Below are 20,464 nucleotides of genomic sequence, written 5' to 3'. Positions count from 1 at the left end.
GTGGTTTGTTGTTTTCTGGTGTTGTTTATATCGACTGACTCAAATTGTTTTGTCATGTTCTACTTTAAGAAACTGTCTCCAGTGGTACAAAAACGTCACTGAACTGGCCTTTATAGTTGAGTTATAGTTGCAAATAAACAAATCCAGACTCATCGCTGTGAAAAACCATAAAAACATTAAACATAATTTAGCAAATAAATCATAAAAGAGAATAAATGTTCCCCTGAAGCAGAGTTGAGCCCACAGGAATTAAAATACACAGACAGCGCTGAGGAGTAACAGATTACATGTACCAGAGTAATCAGAGTACAAATGATGAGTAACTGTATTCAGTTACAATTACTGTTTCAGTGAGTGGTAATTGGATTACAGTTACTTTGTTGAAGTAAATGGATTACACAGAGGGATTTTCCTGTTTTCACATTTTGGGCAAAACCAGGACTAAACCAGGACTAAACCAGGACTAAACTAGAACTAGAAAACTAAAACCAGGACTAAACCAGACTAAACTAAACTAAGGACTAAACTAGGACTAAAACCAGGACTAAACCAGGACTAAAACCAGGACTAAACCAGGACTAAACCTAAAACCAGGACTAAACCAGGACTAAAACCAGGACTAAAACCAGGACTAAACTAAAAAACCAGGACTAACTAAAAACCAGGACTAAACTAGAACTAAAACCAGACTAAACCAGGACTAAACCAGGACTAAAACTAGGACTAAACCAGGACTAAAACCAGGACTAAACCAGGACTAAAACCAGAACTAAAACCAGGACTAAACCAGGACTAAACTAGAACTAAAACCAGAACTAAAACCAGGACTAAAACCAGGACTAAACTAGGACTAAAAACCAGGACTAAACTAGGACTAAAACCAGATCTAAACCAGGACTAAACTAATACAATATGACACTTAACAGTAGGTGGACATAATTGTGATTTCATATAAAAATAATTTCTCTATCAGTAATATTTTTTATGTGGTCAAGTATTAGTCATTTTCAGGATGTGGTTGTTACATTCAAATAGTTTTAAAAAACATGACAATATATATTTTTAAATGACAATATCAAGTAATCCAAAGTAGTCAGATTACGTTACTCACTTTAAGTAAATTAATGGATTATGTTACAAACTACATTTTGGGGTAAGTAATCTGTAATCTGTAGGGGATTACATTTGAAAAGTCACCTTCCCGACACTGTTCACAGAACACATGTACTGTTACCTGCTTTACTATTACTACAAGAGACCAAGAAAATAAAATGTTAATATTTAACTTTTGCGAGATTTTGGAATTTTCCATGTACATTTGGATTCCAGTCAGATCTTTGAAAACCTCTGCTGTGTGTTGTGATTTGTAAATGATCAAACCTGGTTATGTTGTGTTTCTTCTTCATCAGAGGGAAACTGGACAAGGAGAGGAAAGAGAAGAGCCGAGCGCTGGGCCTGATCCGCCTGGAGAGTCCGGACCAGGGGGAGGACATGGAGCGGGAGAGGAGGAGCCTCCAGCTGCAGATGTGTGAGGTCAGACCCGAGTTTACTTCACTCTGATTTAGTTTAAGACCAAAGTCAACAGGTGAAACGTGCAGATTTATAAATGTCCCAATGTCCCATCTGCCGTCTGAAGATCCTTCAAGAAACTCACACTCATAGATAAGAAATTTGAACTAAACTAAAACTAAATAACACCTTTTTAGCTGCAATTTAATCCACAACTTTTGCTGGAAATCAGTGTTTAACATCTAATCTTTATCTCTAATCTTACTTTATAGATTCTATTGAAGTGTGTGTATTATTTTAGGATATTCTAGGTTTTCTACATAATAACACAGAGTGTGTTTACATGCACATAAATAACCCGGTTATGATCGGGTTTTTTGAGTATCCCGGTTTCTTCATGGTGCATGTAAACGCAGTAACCCGGTTTCAGTAACCCGGTTATGGCAGTATCCTGGTTATTAGAAACTGACACTGTAGCTGGTTTATTCCGATAGTAACGTGGATACTGTGACATGTAAACGCAGTATCCCGGTTACTGAAACATAAAGTTGAGTGCGCATGTGTCCAAAAAACACTTTCCAGTCTTTTCACACAACAGTAGTGACATAAATAAATTGACCAACATAAATAAAGTGATCAAATGAGTGAAATGACAGTAAAATTAAGAGCTGCACTAAACCTGCACATGAACAATCTGCACTCGTGTGACGCTGAAAAGTTAAAACATGAACTATCTCCTGTACGATATACACTAGGGTGACATGTCCATATTTTGTGTCATGTCCGGGGCGTCCGGGTTTTTTTTTATAAAGTGATGCAAATGTCCGGGTTTTCAGTACCGTTCATTAAACTGAGCGTCTCTCGTAGCGTCTGTGACTCAGAAGGAGCGAGACACAAACAGTCGGTCAGTCTGAAACATATCCGAAGCACAAATGTGCATTTAACAATGACTTGTACAAGAAATTCCCACGATCGGTGAAATCCGCAAAGTCGTCAACTTTATATTTAACAATTATTCTATCTGTTTTAAGTCTGTAAAACCCCTGACCAAAAACTTTCTACACTTTTCTCACACAGGACAGTTCCAGTTCCTTTTTACTTCTTTCTTAAAACTTGTTTCTGCTGTCGTCCTTGTGTTATTTTCCTCCTTCTTTATATAACAAACTCAAGATTCATTTATTCCATAATGGAGCCCAACAGAGCAGAGTCCTGCACGGGTCCATGTTTGGAGACCCCCAGTACAACACCGCACCCGCCAGGACAGGACCGCACCTGCCTGTTAACCCGAGATTATATCAAACTTTTGTGCTGCCTACACCACGGACTGAACCAAGACTAAACCAGGACTAACCCAGGACTGATTCCAGGACTGAAGAGGAGGACTAATCCACAACTGAACTAGGACTAAACCAGGACTAAACCAGAACTGAAACAGGACTAAACCAGAACTGAAACAGGACTAAACCAGAACTGAAACAGGACTCAGTGTCAGGACGGGCTCGGAGGTGACGCAGGAGAAAGGACCGGCTCAGCTCCGCACCTCATGGAGTTAAACGCAGCAGTTGCCCGATGGCACTTTGTGGACAAACTGTTCGGCGTTTTCTCTTAAATCCAAGATTAGTCCTGGTTTAGACCTGGTTTAGTCCTGACCCACCCGTGTGTAATTACTACCCGCCTGTAATACACAGCCCCCCCCCTTCCCCCAAGGTGTCTGGGTTTTCACAAACGGAAATATGGTCACCCTAATATACACACAGAACAGACTCACCATCATCAGCACCTCTTCTGTCACAAAAAGAACACACATAATCCACAGAGTCGTGTCTTTTAGTCCAAAAGAAACTGAACCACATCAGTGGCACAAGGAGCAGCTGTTTTTATCAGCGCTAACAGTTTATGCTAATCAGCGATGTGGTCTTAAGTGTCGTTTCTGTAAAATGTAAACAAAAACGGGCTGATGTGGCTCCACAGTGGTTCTGGTTTATATGTTGTAAAGTTGAGTTTATTTATGCAGAAGATTTAATGTGGGAGATCTCACAGCTCCTTAACTTCTTATGCTAAAGTAGCTCATGGTTTGTATTTTTCTTGGTTTATTAAATTGATTTAAGTTAATTTTTGCGCTTGTGCATTTGTAAGATTATGTCAAGAAACTGGGATACTCCATTTGATCATGTACACGCGGTTTCTCAGTGCGCATGTAAACGCAGTAACACGAACACTGACAGAACCGGGATATGGAGAATAACCGGGAGACTGATGTGCATTTAAACACACTCAATGATGACATTTTTACTACAGTTTGGGATCCACTGCTCTGTATTTTATTATACAATATCAGTTTTTAGTATTTTATTGATCAGGTATGGGGGAAATATTATAGTTTAGTGGTTGGTTTAAGTCCTGTTTTTGAATCGTTTTTGAATCTTACTTATTTTTGTTAGTTTTTCTTTTACTGCTGTTTTTATGCTTTTCTTCTGCCACATTGAAATTTCTGAAATTTTTGATTCTTTTTCATTTGAACCTCCACATTTTCTCTCCGTTTGTCCAACAGTATCTCCTGAAGATCCAGGAGCTGAAGGTTCGCCAGGGCCCGGACCTCCTGCAGAGCCTCATCAAGTACTTCCAGGTCCAGCTCAGGTCAGTTCTGGTCCACAGAAGCTTCAGAGTGTGGACGCAGTGTGGACTTCTGTAGTATATGTACCGTATTTTTCGGACTATGAGTCGCAACAACCAAAAAAATGTGTAATGAAGAAGAAAAAACATATAAGTCGCACTTTTTGGGGAAAATTTATGTTATAAAATGAGAGATCAGGAACCGACATTTCCATAAACAACAGAACAAGTTTATCAAACTCTCCATCTCACTCCAAATCACTAAATCCATTCAGTTCTTCATCCTCGTGTCACTTCTGAACAACTCGACCTCCGGAGGGAAACAGAGCGACACTTCCTCTTCTGTGTCGCTGTCGTCAGACTCAGACATCAGTTCCAGTTAGAATTATTCAACCAAAGATGTTCATTTTGTCTTCCGTAATCAGAGTACAAATGATGAGTAACTGTATTCAGTTACAGTTACTGTTTCAGTGAGTGGTAATTGGATTACAGTTACTTTGTTGAAATAAATGGATTATACGGCGGGATTTTCCTGTTTTCACATTTTGGGCTAAACCAGGACTAAACCGGGACTAAAACCAGGTCTAAACTAGATCAAAACCAGGTCTAAACCAGGACTAACCCAGGTCTAAACTAGATCTAAACCAGGTCTAAACCAGGACTAAAACCAGGTCTAAACTAGATCTAAACCAGGTCTAAACCAGGACTAACCCAGGTCTAAACTAGATCTAAACCAGGTCTAAACCAGGACTAAAACCAGGTCTAAACTAGATCTAAACCAGGTCTAAACCAGGACTAACCCAGGTCTAAACCAGGATTAAAACCAGGTCTAAACTAGATCTAAACCAGGACTAAAACCAGGTCTAAACTAGATCTAAACCAGGTCTAAACCAGGACTAACCCAGGTCTAAACTAGATCTAAACCAGGTCTAAACCAGGACTAAAACCAGGTCTAAACTAGATCTAAACCAGGTCTAAACCAGGACTAACCCAGGTCTAAACCAGGATTAAAACCAGGTCTAAACTAGATCTAAACCAGGACTAAAACCAGGTCTAAACTAGATCTAAACCAGGTCTAAACCAGGACTAACCCAGGTATAAACCAGGATTAAAACCAGGTCTAAACTAGATCTAAACCAGGTCTAAACCAGGACTAAAACCAGGTCTAAACTAGATCAAAACCAGGTCTAAACCAGGACTAAACCAGGTCTAAACCAGGACTAAAACTAGATCTAAACCAGGTCTAAACCAGGACTAAACCAGGTCTAAACCAGGACTAAAACTAGATCTAAACCAGGTCTAAACCAGGACTAAAACCAGGTCTAAAACAGGATTTAACAGCTTTTTATTTTCTTTTATCAGACAAAATATCTTATTTTACGATTTCCTCGTCTTTGCTTCTCTACAACAAATCAAGTAATCCAAAGTATTCAGATTACGTTACTCACCTAAAGTAATTTCATGGATTACGTTACACACTACATTTTGTTGTATGTAATCTGTAATCTGTAGGGGATTACATTTTAAAAGTCGCCTTCCCAACACTGTTTATAATCTGCAGAATCTGATTTTGTTTTTGGGGGCGTTTGTGTTCAGTCTTCTCAGTCTTTGTCTTTATGAGTTTGTTTAAATGTTAAATTGTTCAGTGGTGCAGAAGTAACGGTGCGATCGACTGACATGATACAGACGGGACAGAGGCTCTTTCTGCAGGAGACATGCGCAGTAGAGCCAAGTGACAGTGGTGCAGGAGGAACAGGAGCAGCAGATCCTCACACACGAGACTAGAGCCTCTCCACACTTCACTCTCAACACTTTAATATATAAGTTACACCAGAGAATAAGTCACAGGAAACACACAAACCAGGAAAAAAGTGACATTTATAGTCCGAAAAATACGGTACACATGTTTCCCCTCCTGGTGTTCTGCTCTGTGTGTGTGAGGTCGACCAGTGTGTGTGTGAGCTCCTGTTGAGATGAATCATGACTCAGCAGCTCTCTCTTTTTCTCTCTTTTCTCTTTTCTCTAGTTTCTTTCAAGACGGGCTGAAAGCTGCAGAAAACCTGTCTCCGTTCATAGAGAAACTGGCCACCTCCATTCACACGGTAAACACACTCTGAACGTCTGTCCTTCCCTCTGGACACGGCGCTGTTGTGTTGTGTTGTGTTGTGTTGTGTGTATTGTGCAAACATGTGCTCATATAAACACGTGATATTATGACAACACGCGCCCCGTCATCAGTCATGTAGTCACACCACAGGCGCTGTTAAGAAGTGGACTGAGTGTAACGCCACCCACAGTGTTCAGTCAAATGAAGCTCATCGAGACTCGTGTGTGTGTGGTGTAGCCAATAAACATCACCACGTACGGCAACGGCCAATAAAACAGAGCGTTAGGGGCAGAGGGCAACACAGCGCCGTTAATCCAGTTTGAAGTAAAGTAAAGTAAAAATGTGAGCGTTGTTCCTCACGTATGTTTGCGCCGATTGGGATGAAGTGCACATTTGTGATAGTGACTCTACTTCAGGTGCAAACTGTACAACACTCCTCCTGTCGCCTGGTGGTCTCACACTCATTATTCTTTTTATTTGTTTGAGCAACAACAACAATATCAAAGAACAAGGACATGTGCGTTTGGGACCTGGTGCTCAAAAGGAGGATGAAGTTTAAAAACTTATAGTGTCCTACGACATTTGTTTATTAATATTATTGAATTGATAATCACGTGGTTGACACTTTTATTTTCTTTTTTTTTACACCTTTGGAGTGCTGACCTGTAGTGTTCAGTGCATAAATATACACATATGTACATGCATACATGCATACATACATACATACATACATACATGCATACATACATGCATACATACTTGGGTACATACATACATACATACATATATACATACATACATGCATACATACATGCATGCATACATACTTGCATACTTGCATGCATACATACTTGCATACATACATACATACATGCATACATACATACATACATGCATACATACATACATATATGCATACATACATACATGCATACATACTTGGGTACATACATACATACATACATATATACATACATACTTGCATACATACATACATACATGCATACATACTTGGGTACATACATACATACATACATATATACATACATACATGCATACATACATACATACATGCATACATACATACATGCATACATATATACATACATACATGCATACATACATGCATGCATACATACTTGCATACATTGCATGCATACATACTTGCATACATACATGCATACATACATACATGCATACATACTTGGGTACATACATACATACATACATATATACATACATACTTGCATACATACATACATACATACATACATACATACATGCAAACTTGCATACATACATACATGCAAACTTGCATGCATACATACATGCATACTTGCATGCATACATACTTGCATACATACATACATACATGCATACATACATACATACATGCATACTTGCATGCATACATACTTGCATACATACATACATACTTGCATACATACATACTTGCATATATACATACATGCATACATACATACATACATGCATACTTGCATGCATACATACTTGCATACATACATACTTGCATGCATACATACTTGCATACATACATACACACGTATATCTAAAATATCTAGTATATTTTCGTTTATGCTCATACAAACTGATAATGATGATAAAACAGGCACAGAAGTTTAATGTTTATGATCGTACAAAATAAACAACACTGACAATGAAAACGTTCACGTCTCCTGTGGTGTCAGACTGAGCAGGTGTGTGTGAGGAGACGGGTTGTGTCGTCAACATCAGTGGGATCTGTACTTCACTTTCTGATTTAATCCAGTGTTTGTTGTTTTCTGATCCCCTGATTTTTAGTTCAGGAGTCTCTTTGATGCTTGCTTCTCACATTACTTTTTCTTTTTTTTTTTGCAAATATGAAATGCCCTTCCTGTTTCTCCTTTATTTATCTTCCACATGATTTACATTAAATTTCATATATTGCCTAAGGTAAGGGGATACTGTAATCAGATACTGACGCCGAGACTGAAAAACGAGCTGGATCAGATACAGGCTTCTGAATATCACTTTCATCCGGTATCCTGGTTGAACACAAGTAATAAGACCATAAGTCGTAGTCGTCCCAGAAAGTTTATATATTTTTATTTACACAAAGTTGTTAGTTTCTTAAGGTCTAAATAACAGCTTTTGTGTTACTTTATTCTCATTTAAAGGGAATAAACGCTGCTTTCAGTCTCTGCGCTTTCAGTTTCTGCACTGTTGCGTTACATTTTTCTTCTTGTGTGGTTGTATCTTTAAGGAGCGGCTGACGTTTCTTGTTATGGTTTCATTATGTTGTGTTTATTCGTAGTCGTCTGGATGGGTTCATGACGTCAGGTGAGTAGATCTGTGTGATCCTGCTGCCCTCTTCTGGTCTGTTGTGATTTATTCGTTTAGTCTTTGACCCGTTGTCTCCTTTTTGATTATGGCCCAGTGGAGGTATAGATGTTGTTTTAGTGTTTGCACGATGTGTTTCTTCTTCTCTTCGTGTCAGTATCGTCCGTGATGAGAGTGGACTGTTTAAATGTGTTTAGACCAGGAGCGTCAAAGTCATTTTGTTCCGGGGGTCGTGTCCAACCGACTTTGATCCCAAAGTGTCAGGATCAGAAAACTCATGTCATATAAACCTCAAAAATAACAATAAGCTCAAATATTTGTGCAGAGAAACACAAATCTATTACAGAAATCTTTTTGAATTGATGAACTCTTTCTTTTACAAAATATTATAATATTATGAACAACCTGAAACTTTAAGAAAAATACAATTTCAACACAATGTTTTAACATGAACTTGGCAAGGAGAAAATTCAGTTTGTCGACTGGACAGAAGTTAGTTTGGTTGAAGACGTTTTGTTTTGTTTATTTTCAGAGTAGTTATTTAGCTCCTCCCTGCAGACAGATATAAGGAAGTGTCACCAGCGTCTGACCAGAACTGACCTTTACACCAACTTTTGGTGTAACGGTACAAAAGTCATGGTTCGGTACATTCCTCGGTTTTGAAGTCACCGTTTGGTTCATTTTCGGTTCAGTTTGGGAACAAAATGTCAAACTATTTGCTTATTTGTGTTTTTATTAAACCAGCAATTTGTTTCAACATTATACAAATGGGAAAATAAAATAAATGCAAAGTGCTGCTTGGTACAGAAGCCCTAAGCAGCAAGAGAAAAAAAACAGAGGTACGTCATTTGGACTCTATTTTCTAAGTGTTTTTTTTTTGTTTGTTTTTTTTTTTGCACCGATTTCTTTGTTCTTTTATAATAATATTTGTTCTATAATTGTTCTAATAATTGTTCTTTAAAAAATAAATAAATAAATAAAAAAAAATAATAATAATAACAAGAAGAAGAAAATTCTAATAAAAAAAACAACAACAAAAAAAAAAACAATTAGAAAATAGAGTCCAAAGTTTTTTTGTTTTTTTTCTCTTGCTGCTCAGGGCTTCTGTAGCTTGGTAATACTAATAAGTTAAATTCAAATATTCTCAAATCACCAAGAAATATTATAAAAAATAAATTCCTTGTAAACAGTAAACAAAACTTTTAAAAAAGTGAAGTGCAGCACGAACAGTTCCAACATTTCCAATTTTGGCCAGAAAAAACAACTTTGTCTGTTGGTGAAAGGCGAAAGTGAGGACGGCAGCGCGACGACCGTAGTTTTGGAGGGACGTAGTCAAGTCGGGGGGCAGTTGTTGTCAAGGCGTCGCTCTAACTATAAAGCGCTGTGGGAAACTCTGAACCAATCACGGACGAGTTCCTCATGAAGAGTAAAAAGCCGAGCCTTCGTGTAGCCGTCCGTTCAAGTCAACGGGCCGAGCTCAATGTCTCATGATTCCAGACTCACCTTTAGCCCGGTGAGGATCTTCCGGTGGCTTTTGGCATGTGGAGTAGAGTCTTTTCTCGCGCGGGCACATGCCAACGCACATGAGCTCACACACAGAATGCGAGCTCGTTTATCATGTGATCACTTTGACCAATCAGAGCGAGAGGAGCAGAGCGGAGCCGGAGCGAACGATTATAAAGAGTTTTTTAAGACGACTGAAGGATTTTGAGATGAGAAATGGTGCATAATCTAGAAATGGGTAAAAATCGCCACAAAATCTGACATTTTGGAAAGTTGTCCCTGTCAGACGAACACGAGCAGTTTGAAGCCCGCTGTCGTACCAGTGAGTGTCACTATGTCAACTGGAGGCAGCGACAAGCAGCAACACCTCCAGTTATTTTAATAGATCCATGTTGTAGCTGCACATGTCATGGGGGAATATAAACACACACAAATTGCGCAAACTCACTTGTGCACAGCCCTGCACTGAACCCAACGCCCTGTACAGAAACAGCTCGAAAAGAATCCATGAACTGTTACACCCCGAGTGTATAATGTTATTTTGATGCTGATGTCTTCAATGTGGTGAATGTTATTGTTTAAAAAAGATATTTCTCTGCCATACTTCCCTTAATCTACGTTCAGACTGCACCTGAAGTGACCCAAATCTGATTTTTTGGCTTCTATGTTCCTGTATCTGATCTTTTAATGACAGTCTGAACGACACAGATCCAATTTTTTCAAATGTGACCCAGGACACTTGGATATGTGCTCCTGAAACTGATACATATCTGATCTTTTGACATGTGACTTCAGTGTGAACGGCCAAAGTGCATTCATCCACCTACACGTCATCAACAAGACACAAACGTCACTATTCTGCGCTGAAGTTGGCGAAAATTGTTAATGAACTCCGTGTCACTGAAGTGAAGCACATCTCCACTCACCACTCTTGGCTCCATCTCCACATCCACACGTTCCTTTCAACGTTCTGTCCCACAAAACACCACGGCCAAAAACCTCGTCCTTCTCCTTCTCAATCTCCTCCTTAAAACAAGTAAGTTGTTCATGTTCTGGCTCCGGTACGAGAGGAACTTTAAAATCTCCAGGTGCTAGATGCTGCGTCCATGTTTGGACAACTTCTGTAAACACAGAGACGCTCGCTGCGGTTGACGTCGTCGTGTCTCCAGTGTCACATGTGGGACACTTTTAATGTTCACACTGGAGTCACATACAAGTCACATTTAATTGGAAATGTGAACGACCTCGCAAAAAACATCGGATTTCAGAAAAAATTCGGAATTGAGCGTTAAACCCTGCAGTCTGAACGTAGACTTATTCATTCGTTTGTAGGAGAAGGGTCAGATTGTTGTAACCGTTGTGCTGGTCATTGGTTTGTGATGTAATATTGAACTTCACGCAGATTTCAGCCTCTTCTGCTTTGAAACATTTAAAACCACGTCTTTCACTCAGCCCAGTCTAATTTTGTTACACCACGGATTCAGGCTTCATTTTGTTGAAGGTGCATGTTGATGAGCACATTTTGTGACTTGTGTTACCAATGTGTGTGCAGGTGCGACAGGAGCAGGATGAGGAGGTGAAGAAGTTGATGCAGCTCAGGGACTCTCTGAGGCTGCTCGTCCAGGTCGACGGGAAGGAGGTACTGGAGGTTCTGTACTCACCCAAACATTCAGAGACTCAGTGCCAATTCAAAACATACTTTATTTAGACAAAATAATGTAATTTTTAACATTAAATCTTTTTATCTTGCCATGTGGCTGTAAATCTGTGTAATCCCTCTGTCATCCAGCTTTGCTCTTTAGTCATAGATCATTCTAGAGCTTTTCAGGAAGTTCATTTCCTTCCTGTGACTGTGACCTTTTGAGTATTGATACTTTCAAATGCGTTCAAATGAGTGTGTGAAGAATCCCTCAGTCGATCAGGTAGAGTTCATGGTGAGGAGAAAATTCAGTTTGTCGACTGGACAAAAGTTAGTTTGGTTGAATCTCCACTTAAAAGCCACGGGCCGCTCATTTGAGGACAGCGAGGTGCAGATTTTAGCCAGAGAAAAGAATTGGTTTGAGAGGAGAGTGAAAGAAGCCATTTTTGTAAAGAAAGAGAATCCTTCTCTAAACAGAAATCTCTCCTCATTTACAACTCCATCCTCAAACCTAAATCAAAACAAACAAGAGAACAACAGGTGTATCCAGGTCAGGTCCAGAGGTGTGGAAGCTCCATTATGGCCATGAATTGTTCTGTTAATTAGACCCCACACACCTATTTCAGGTCAGTAGGCCCAACTAACAAACAGAAACTGTAAACAAGTAGATGTGTGTTAGTTTCAGTGTAGTTTCAGTGTAGTTTCAGTGTAGTTAGCTCCTCCCTGCAGACAGATATAAGGAAGTGTCCACCAGAGTCTGACCAGAACTGAAGGAGCAGCTTGGATGAGCTGAGAAACGTCTTCAACTAAACCAACTGTACCTACCTACTGTAGTTTTGACACTAGTTTAATATTAGTTAGTATCTGATTTTCAATTCTTCTGACAGCCCTACTGTCATGTACACAGGGGAATTGAAATGAGGTTATTTACCCTCTGTACCTCTCAGAGACGTGAGCATGATGATGTTTTGTGATGTTTCGTGATGTTTTCAGGAGTACCTCAACAGGAAGAACTCAGGGAACGGCTACAGCATCCACCAGCCTCAGGGCAACAAGAAGTACGGCACCGAGAAGTCCGGCTTCCTGCTCAAGAAGAGCGACGGGTAACATGACAACTATTTACTATTTCTCTTTTTTTCTTGACTACTTTTTTATTTTATTATTATTTCGTTTCTTGTACATGGTATCAAATGTTTTAAAGGTACTCGATTATTCACTGAAACAGAAGCCATTGAATGAACCGTAAAAGTTTTGAGACTGTACAGTACACTTCCATTTTAGTGGTTATTTTTAACCTCATCTCATTAAAACATCTGGAGGTGAAGACTTATGTTGCAGATCTTTAGGCACAAAAACGATTCAGGTTCTCTTCCACAGGGGATATTTATTATAAAGCCACACACAAAAAGATTTAATCGGCTCTAACAGTCCCCGCTCTCATACCGTGCCGAGCTGCGGTAAAAACACACTTCAGTCTAGTTCAAGGCACGTACTAAAAAAAACTGTGCCAGGCGTTCAAATACATCTCGTAAAAACCACAACGTTCAGAATTTAAAATAATAACACCATAAAAACAATAGGGGGGTGTCAGTGACCCTCAAAACAATTACAGTTTTACATTAATTCACCACAGTCACGTAGAACTGTAAATTAATTAATCAAGTCTTTCATACAACAATCATGTGTAACTGTAAATTAATTGATCACATCTCTCACACTTACCTTAAGATCAAGTCGAAATTGTACATAAAAAGGAATATTTTATGTTATTTTCTAATCTGTTACACTGTTGTTTCCTCATCAGAAAAGAACCATAGCTGGAGTTTTGGTTTCTTTCATTCACAATTGTTAACACAAAAATCCTGCACATTTAAGCTGTGTGCTTATAAAAAAAAATATATATATATATATACAGGAAGTGCTCCACTGTGTTTTTAAACTCCTTACACTTTCACTATACTCATTTGGATAATTCCAGCTCTGCAATTGCCAATCTGTACTAAACAAAAGGTCAAAAGTAGCTGTTAACCTAAAAACTATCACTGCATGACATCTGAAAATAAATAAAGTGTTACTCAAACGTGTGAATGTAACAAAACTCAGCTCTGGGTGTGTTTTTGATGAGGTAATAACATTCGAACGTGATTTAAAGTCACATTTGAGTCCCGTACAGTAGGATTTTTAAACACACAATACTGCGAGTGCTTCTTTTCCAGCTTTAAATGTTTTCTCGTGAACCTTCCTTTTGTCGTTCTCGACTTTTGGAGCCGCCGACTGCACCGATTAAGTTCCATTTCCACATCCCAAAGCATGTAAAAGCCTGTGAAGCTGAATCGCTCTCACAGTGGAGTCGTATATGACAGATGGAGAAGACGAGAACGCGGCCAAGTGCTTTAGTTTGGGGAGAGGCCCGGATTGAATCTTCATCTGATTGTAATGGAGAGCAGCTGGAGAGAAACGCAGGGAGAGAGCGCTTACGTCATACACACACACACACACACACACACACACACACACACACACACACACACACACAGGGGCTCATGTGTCTGCTGCAGGCTCACATTCTTTAATAGGGGGTGGACTCGTGCACTTTATTACTCAAACATTTTCTCTGTTTTCACGATAAACATTTAGGCCTGTAACGATAACAGATTTTGCTGGACGATTAATTGACCAAGAATTTATTGCGATAAACAATAATATTGACATTTTGAGACCAATTTCAACTGTTATAATGACACTGGAATAAAAATGCAAATACATCCTTTCAAAGATCAATAAACTTGACTTTCTAAAGAACATTTAACACAGGAAGTGTAAGACAAACAAAAAACAACAGGCCAAAATAAAACAGACTTGTTAACACAGGACTAGTCTAATGTGTCTGACTGACAGCGAGGACCTGTGAACAAAAATGCACTTGAATAAACCACTGTTGAGCCAAATACAACCAAAGCAATAAATAAAATGGATTATTAAGTCTCTGTAACAGAATAGGAGGGTTTCAGTCACGTGATCACGATGATGCGCGAATTTCAGGTGGAGGGCAGGAAGTGAAGACAAACACGACCAACAAACACGGCTCTGGAGAACACAGATGTGGAGAAGAGTTCTTATTGTCAGGATTTAGAGGCAGAAGCGAGGCAAAAGTACGAGCAGTTAGTCGACAAATATATTGGACGTGACCCTGATCTTATTGAAAATGAGAGAATTTTCAACCGAAGTAAAAGATTTGCCGACAATCGAGGCAGAGGAGATCACCAACTATTTATCTCTTCAGACGTCGTTCTACACCAGACAACAGATGAAGGCAAAGTACAAAAGTTTGGAGGCATAGAACTTTTTTTGTCAGTGGATGGATCCTCAACCTCGGTGCGAAACGCCTAAATGATGATTATCGTTTGGTCTTCGCCGGGGTGAGTGTTTTGTTATGGAAAAAACTGCAGTGTATCGGCAGTAACCTCTATCCCAACTATATAATGTCAACAAATGTTGTTCGCCGTTAGTCGTTAATGATTCGTTTATGTTTAGGTAAACCACAAAAAACAATTTTATCTTTGTAACAAACCTTTGATGAAGTGTCACCACAGACACGAGCATTAGCGAATTCTGCTCCTCCTGACCACAAACAGGTTTGTAATCCACTTTTTACGGCGTTGTTCTGTCGGCTTTTCCCATTTCTGACCTTTGTGGACGACTATATTCGGTACTCTTAAAAAAATCGCTTTTCCTTCTCTCGTTTAGAACAATTGGCACAGCTGTAAACTACACAACACATCGGCATTTTCCTCCAGTCAGTTCACTTCCTGCCGTCCATCTGATTTTGTGCTGACAAACGTCGCCCTGTGACGTCATGTGAAACCCAGATATTGCCTTTAAAAGTGATTTTAGTCTGACTTGCATTGGTATATAGTGTCTCGTCTCTCTCTGCTCTGCTGCTGTTGTCTTGTCATTTTGGTCATTTCAATGTTTGTATTAACCCACGACACAGGATCCTTTTTCACTATGAGGGAGTCTCTGTTCTGTCTGGTGTCATGTCGGTGTCTTGTGGGATTTCAGTGGATTTCGGGCTCTTCTCGGGGGCGGGGTTAGTTGTGTCGCTCGGGTTTGGGTTTATCAGCTGTTGGGGTTTGAGACATTTCTTCTCGTCGTTTGCTTTTAACTCGCTGTTGTGGCTGTTGAGACGTGTCCCGATCACCAGTGCTGATTCGGCATCGTGACTTGTTTTGGCGCTGATCTCGTTTGCTCACGTTGCGGCTTCATGTTTAGCCGCACAGACAGCGGCGCTTTCAGGCTACGCGAGCATCTGCTGTGTTGATAAACTCAGCGCATGTTGGTTCAAGCGTCATTACGCTTGTTAAACGAAACGAGTCAACATTCAGTCTCATTGAGAGCGAGAGAGAACGAGGAAAACAAACAAGCTGCAAACAGAATTTATCGCGGCCAGAAAAGTTATTGAGCTCATTAAAAGTTATCATACGATTAATTGATTTATAGATTTTTGTTACAGGCCTATCTCCCGGTAATGTATTTATTGCAATTTTTTGTGAATATGCTTCTTTTTCCTCTTAAAATGCCTTAAACTTTCCCCTTAAAGTGCCTAGAACTGCTATTTCTTCATGTAGTTTGCACCAAAATGGAGCAAAGGATCATGGTCAATGTAGTTCCCTTGTTTTTTTTTATCTGTTGCTGAACCATAACAATGAATTTAAGCAAAGAGACTTGTGATTCGATATATTGTGATGGTCCACGATTTTACTGAGAGACTTTTGACAATACGATATCACAACAAGACAAGTTTTAGACATACAAAAAAACACAAAGCACAAACCTCATTGGGAGTTCAGATTTGAGAATCATCTTGAGAATCTACAAACTGCTACTGCATCTAAAAAGGACTTTCACATCAGGCCACGTCAGACCTAAACCGGTCGATGTGGTCGATGTGGTCGTCCGTGCACGATGTGGGAAATAGTAGGGATGGGTATTTTTTACCAGTATTCAATATTTTTCTTTCTGTTGTGGCTGATAACTGATATTGAGCTTTTAAAATCACTAGGACAGAATACATTTCCAGTGCTCAGGATAAACGAGCACACCCCTTTGAAAAGTACCGTATTTTCCAGGCTATTAGTCGCTCTGGATTATAAGGAGCACTGTCATTAAATGGTCTATTTTTGAACTTTTTTCACAAATAAACCACGTGGGACTTTAAAGGAAACCCAACAGTGTGGATGGGTGAGTGGTTTTGTTTGTTTGGTTCGTTCACAGTGACTCTGGGCTTTGTTCAGTTGTGGCGTGTAGGGAGGGTGTGTCTGGGACCAACGGATTGTCGGCGTGTTCGCAGTGACTCAGTTGTTCAGTCGTGTCTAGAAGCGGCACATTGAACTTTTTCGGTTCGTTCCTCCGTTCCGTTCCTTGTCGGCGTGGAGTGATGAGTGTGTCTGTGGGTGTGTTTGTCTGTGCGGTCGCTGTCTGCTCCGTGTGTGTTTGCGTGTTCTGCGGGTGGTGCGGCTTTGTAGTTTACTGAAGTCGTACTGGGACACTCGAGTGGCTCTGGATTGTGGCGCACAGTCGGTTTTTGATGGGTTGGAGGCTTAAGAGCGCGTCTAATGACCCGGAAAATACTGTAACAGTGAGGCTTTGCTGATCTTCACCTTTCTGGTGTGAAGAAATAATTTTCTTTCTCAGGTCTTGTGTCATTTCTTTTCCATGGTGCCTTTGTTGACAGCAGGAAATGGGAAGTGGTTTGTTTTAAGTAACATCCTTTTGTAGTCGACGGATGGACACTTGTGGAGTGAGTCATGAGATCCACCTATGGTTGAATGTTTGTTCAGTTACACATTTGGAGCCCACCCTCATTTCACTAAAACTGAAAATGATGTAATCTAGGTTATATTATTAATCTTATTTTTTGTTCTAAGTTCAACAGAGGCTGTATTAAACTTAGTCTGTGCACATTTTGCAAATATTTTTTGTGTTCATTGACATATTGTATAAAATATTACTTTTCTATTTGGGTGTACTCATTCATACTGAGCTCTGTATGTGAAGTTACTGTGAAGTTTTATACTAACAAAATGTTCATCTGGGAGTTTCAAAAAGTTAAATCTGATTGAAGGCCAATTTACAGTCCAGCGTCAAATCGTCGGCGTCACCACGCAGAGAGTTTGCGTTGACCCATACCTCCTATGCAGAGCCTTTGCGTCGACCAATGTGCACCTCCAAAATTTTCTAACTACGCATCGAAACGACGCAGACAACAGGGGAAGTGACGCAGACGATACGAGCTGTGATTGGTCCTCCCTACCACCGCACTACAGACATTTCCTGTACTCGGCTTTTCTTTCTTTCAATACACATTGAGAAATAATGTGTTTAATGCAGCTTCACGCACATGTGTTTACGTTTTACAGAAACTAAATTTAAACCCGCATGGCTAATTTGCATAAACAAAGCTCTGTGTTGTTTATACAAAAGATTGTTAAACTCATGTCTGTGTCCTTACAGGATCCGTAAAGTGTGGCAGAAGAGGAAGTGCGGGGTGAAGTTTGGCTGTCTGACCATTTCCCACAGCACGGTGAGAACAATGAGCAGCTCGTGAAGGTTCAGGACTCTGTAGATCCATGAGTCACTCTGGAAACAGGTCGTCGGTCTCACCTCTGTGTGAGCTCCATTCCTTAAATTCCTTCTTTGCGTCTTGGAGCAATTTGGCAATTCTTTAAAACGATAATGACACTGACAAACTTCAACACACACACACACACCACACTAAGAGTAGACGAGATGGTTGACATGTTGTTCCTAAGGTTGTAATTACAGTTTGCACAAGAGCTTTTTCTCTGGTACCTGGTATTTCCAACAGTCTCCTGTCCAAACACTGACCAGGCCAGGACTTGCTTTGCTTCTAATCCTTCCGAGATCAGGCGTTGACGAGCAGATACGTCTGTGATAGAACTGTACTACTTACATTTTAGTGCTGTTTGTGCCTCTTGTTAATTCAGCATCTTGATTCTTTTATAATAAAGTGATGTGTGCGTCTTTCAGATAAACCGACCTCCAGCCAAGTTGAACCTGCTGACCTGTCAGGTGCGACCCAACCCTGACGACAGGAGAACCTTCGACCTGGTCACTCGTACGTTCCCTCCTCTCTCTTCCTGTAACCTTGTGCGTGTCGTCTGAGCAGATCGTTCTTTCTGTGACGTGTGTTTGTTTGTTTCCTCAGATAATCGCACGTACCACTTCCAGGCTGAAGACGAGCAGGAGTGTAAGATGTAAGTGTGCACGTGTCAGAGAGATGGATTCTCACAGGAATCAGTCTGAGCTTTATAATCATCTGTAATTATTAGGGATGGGCATGATTAGTCGATTAATCAATAATTGATCATTAAGAATTTCATCGATTACATTCATTTTTAATCGACAAACCGAATGTAGGTCATTGTGCGTAGTGTTTGGAGACCAAACATCTGTGTCCGGGGACAAACAGGTGTGTACATGTGTCTCTGCATCAGAAGGAGCGAGACACAAACAGTGGGTCAGTCTGTAACGAACCGAAGCACAAATGTGGATTTAACCAGGATTTGTACAAGAAATTCCCGCCTATCGTTCCGATCGGGACAAGTGTGAGTCCATGTGCACAGTGTATAAAGCAGCACATATGTGTCAGTGTCCAGTGGGATAAAGTTTTTCCAGGTGAGAGTTGCTCAATGTGGATGACGAGGCCCCGCCCCCCTCCCCCCGTACGCTGTCCTGGTTTTGACAAACACAAATCTGGTCACACTGACCTGTATTCACCTGAGTCATGTCTTTTAATCCGACAGAAATTGAACCACATCAGCGACACAAGAGCTTTTTTTCTTCGCTTAGTTTATGCAAATGAGTCATGTGGTTTTAAGTTTTGCTTCTGTGAGACTTGTGCAAATCTACATTAAACACATTATAATGTCAAACCATGTGGCCATACCAGCTTGTCAGAGTCTGATCCCGTCAGATCTCAGAAGCTCAGCAGGCTGGGCCTGGGCAGTTCTTGGATGGGAGATCGCTAGGAATTCCAGGTGCCACAGGGGGGCGACACATGATGTCGTATTGGTGTTTTGTAAGTGGTGCTGTTGTGTGCCTGTGTGCAGCTGGATGTGGGTGCTGCAGAACAGTAAAGAGGAGGCTCTGAACACGGCTCTGGGGGGAGAGCAGCTCCAGGGGGGCGGCCTGCACGAGTTATCCCGCTCCATCATCACCGAGCTCAGGCACATGCCCGGGAACGACGCCTGTGCCGACTGCGGAGCTCCAGGTGAGACTGAGAGCGTGTGAGCGTGTGAGCGTGTGAGTGTGAGAGTGTGAGAGAGTGTGAGAGTGTGAGAGTGTGAGAGTGTGAGAGTGTGAGAGTGTGAGAGTGTGAGAGTGTGAGAGAGTGTGAGAGTGAGTGTGTGAGTGAGTGTGAGAGTGTGAGAGTGTGAGTGAGTGTGAGTGTGTGTGTGAGAGTGTGAGTGTGTGAGAGTGTGAGAGTGTGTGTGAGAGAGTGTGAGAGTGAGTGAGTGTGTGAGTGTGTGAGAGTGAGTGTGTGTGAGTGTGTGAGTGTGTGAGAGTGTGAGAGTGTGTGTGTGTGAGTGTGAGAGTGAGTGTGAGTGTGTGAGAGAGTGTGAGTGAGTGTGAGAGTGTGAGAGTGTGAGAGTGTGAGAGCGTGTGAGCGTGTGAGAGTGTGTGTGTGAGTGTGAGTGTGTGAGTGTGAGAGTGTGTGAGTGTGAGAGTGA

At 40.6% G+C, this 20,464-nt stretch overlaps 1 protein-coding gene and 1 pseudogene across 3 annotated transcripts in view; both read left to right on the top strand.

Annotated features, from left to right (window-relative positions):
* Positions 1–20,464, top strand: part of asap3 (ArfGAP with SH3 domain, ankyrin repeat and PH domain 3) — a 114,636-nt gene that overhangs the window by 72,319 nt on the left and 21,853 nt on the right. For all 3 annotated transcript variants that reach the window (XM_055158742.1, XM_055158749.1, XM_055158737.1), the window contains exons 6-14: positions 1,410–1,533; positions 4,061–4,146; positions 6,149–6,224; positions 11,625–11,711; positions 12,705–12,814; positions 18,225–18,294; positions 18,762–18,849; positions 18,940–18,988; positions 19,844–20,004. In XM_055158742.1, coding sequence (XP_055014717.1) covers positions 1,410–1,533; positions 4,061–4,146; positions 6,149–6,224; positions 11,625–11,711; positions 12,705–12,814; positions 18,225–18,294; positions 18,762–18,849; positions 18,940–18,988; positions 19,844–20,004 — 851 coding nt within the window. The remainder of the gene's footprint in view (positions 1–1,409; positions 1,534–4,060; positions 4,147–6,148; positions 6,225–11,624; positions 11,712–12,704; positions 12,815–18,224; positions 18,295–18,761; positions 18,850–18,939; positions 18,989–19,843; positions 20,005–20,464) is intronic.
* Positions 19,667–19,783, top strand: LOC129411480 (5S ribosomal RNA; annotated as a pseudogene).

Source organism: Boleophthalmus pectinirostris, unplaced genomic scaffold (genome assembly GCF_026225935.1).
Source record: "Boleophthalmus pectinirostris isolate CB_2022bp ecotype Guang Dong unplaced genomic scaffold, ASM2622593v1 HiC_scaffold_10, whole genome shotgun sequence".
Taxonomy (NCBI): domain Eukaryota; kingdom Metazoa; phylum Chordata; class Actinopteri; order Gobiiformes; family Gobiidae; genus Boleophthalmus; species Boleophthalmus pectinirostris.
The sequence above is the reverse complement of the archived record's forward strand: the minus strand, read 5'-3'. Positions and strand labels throughout refer to the sequence as shown.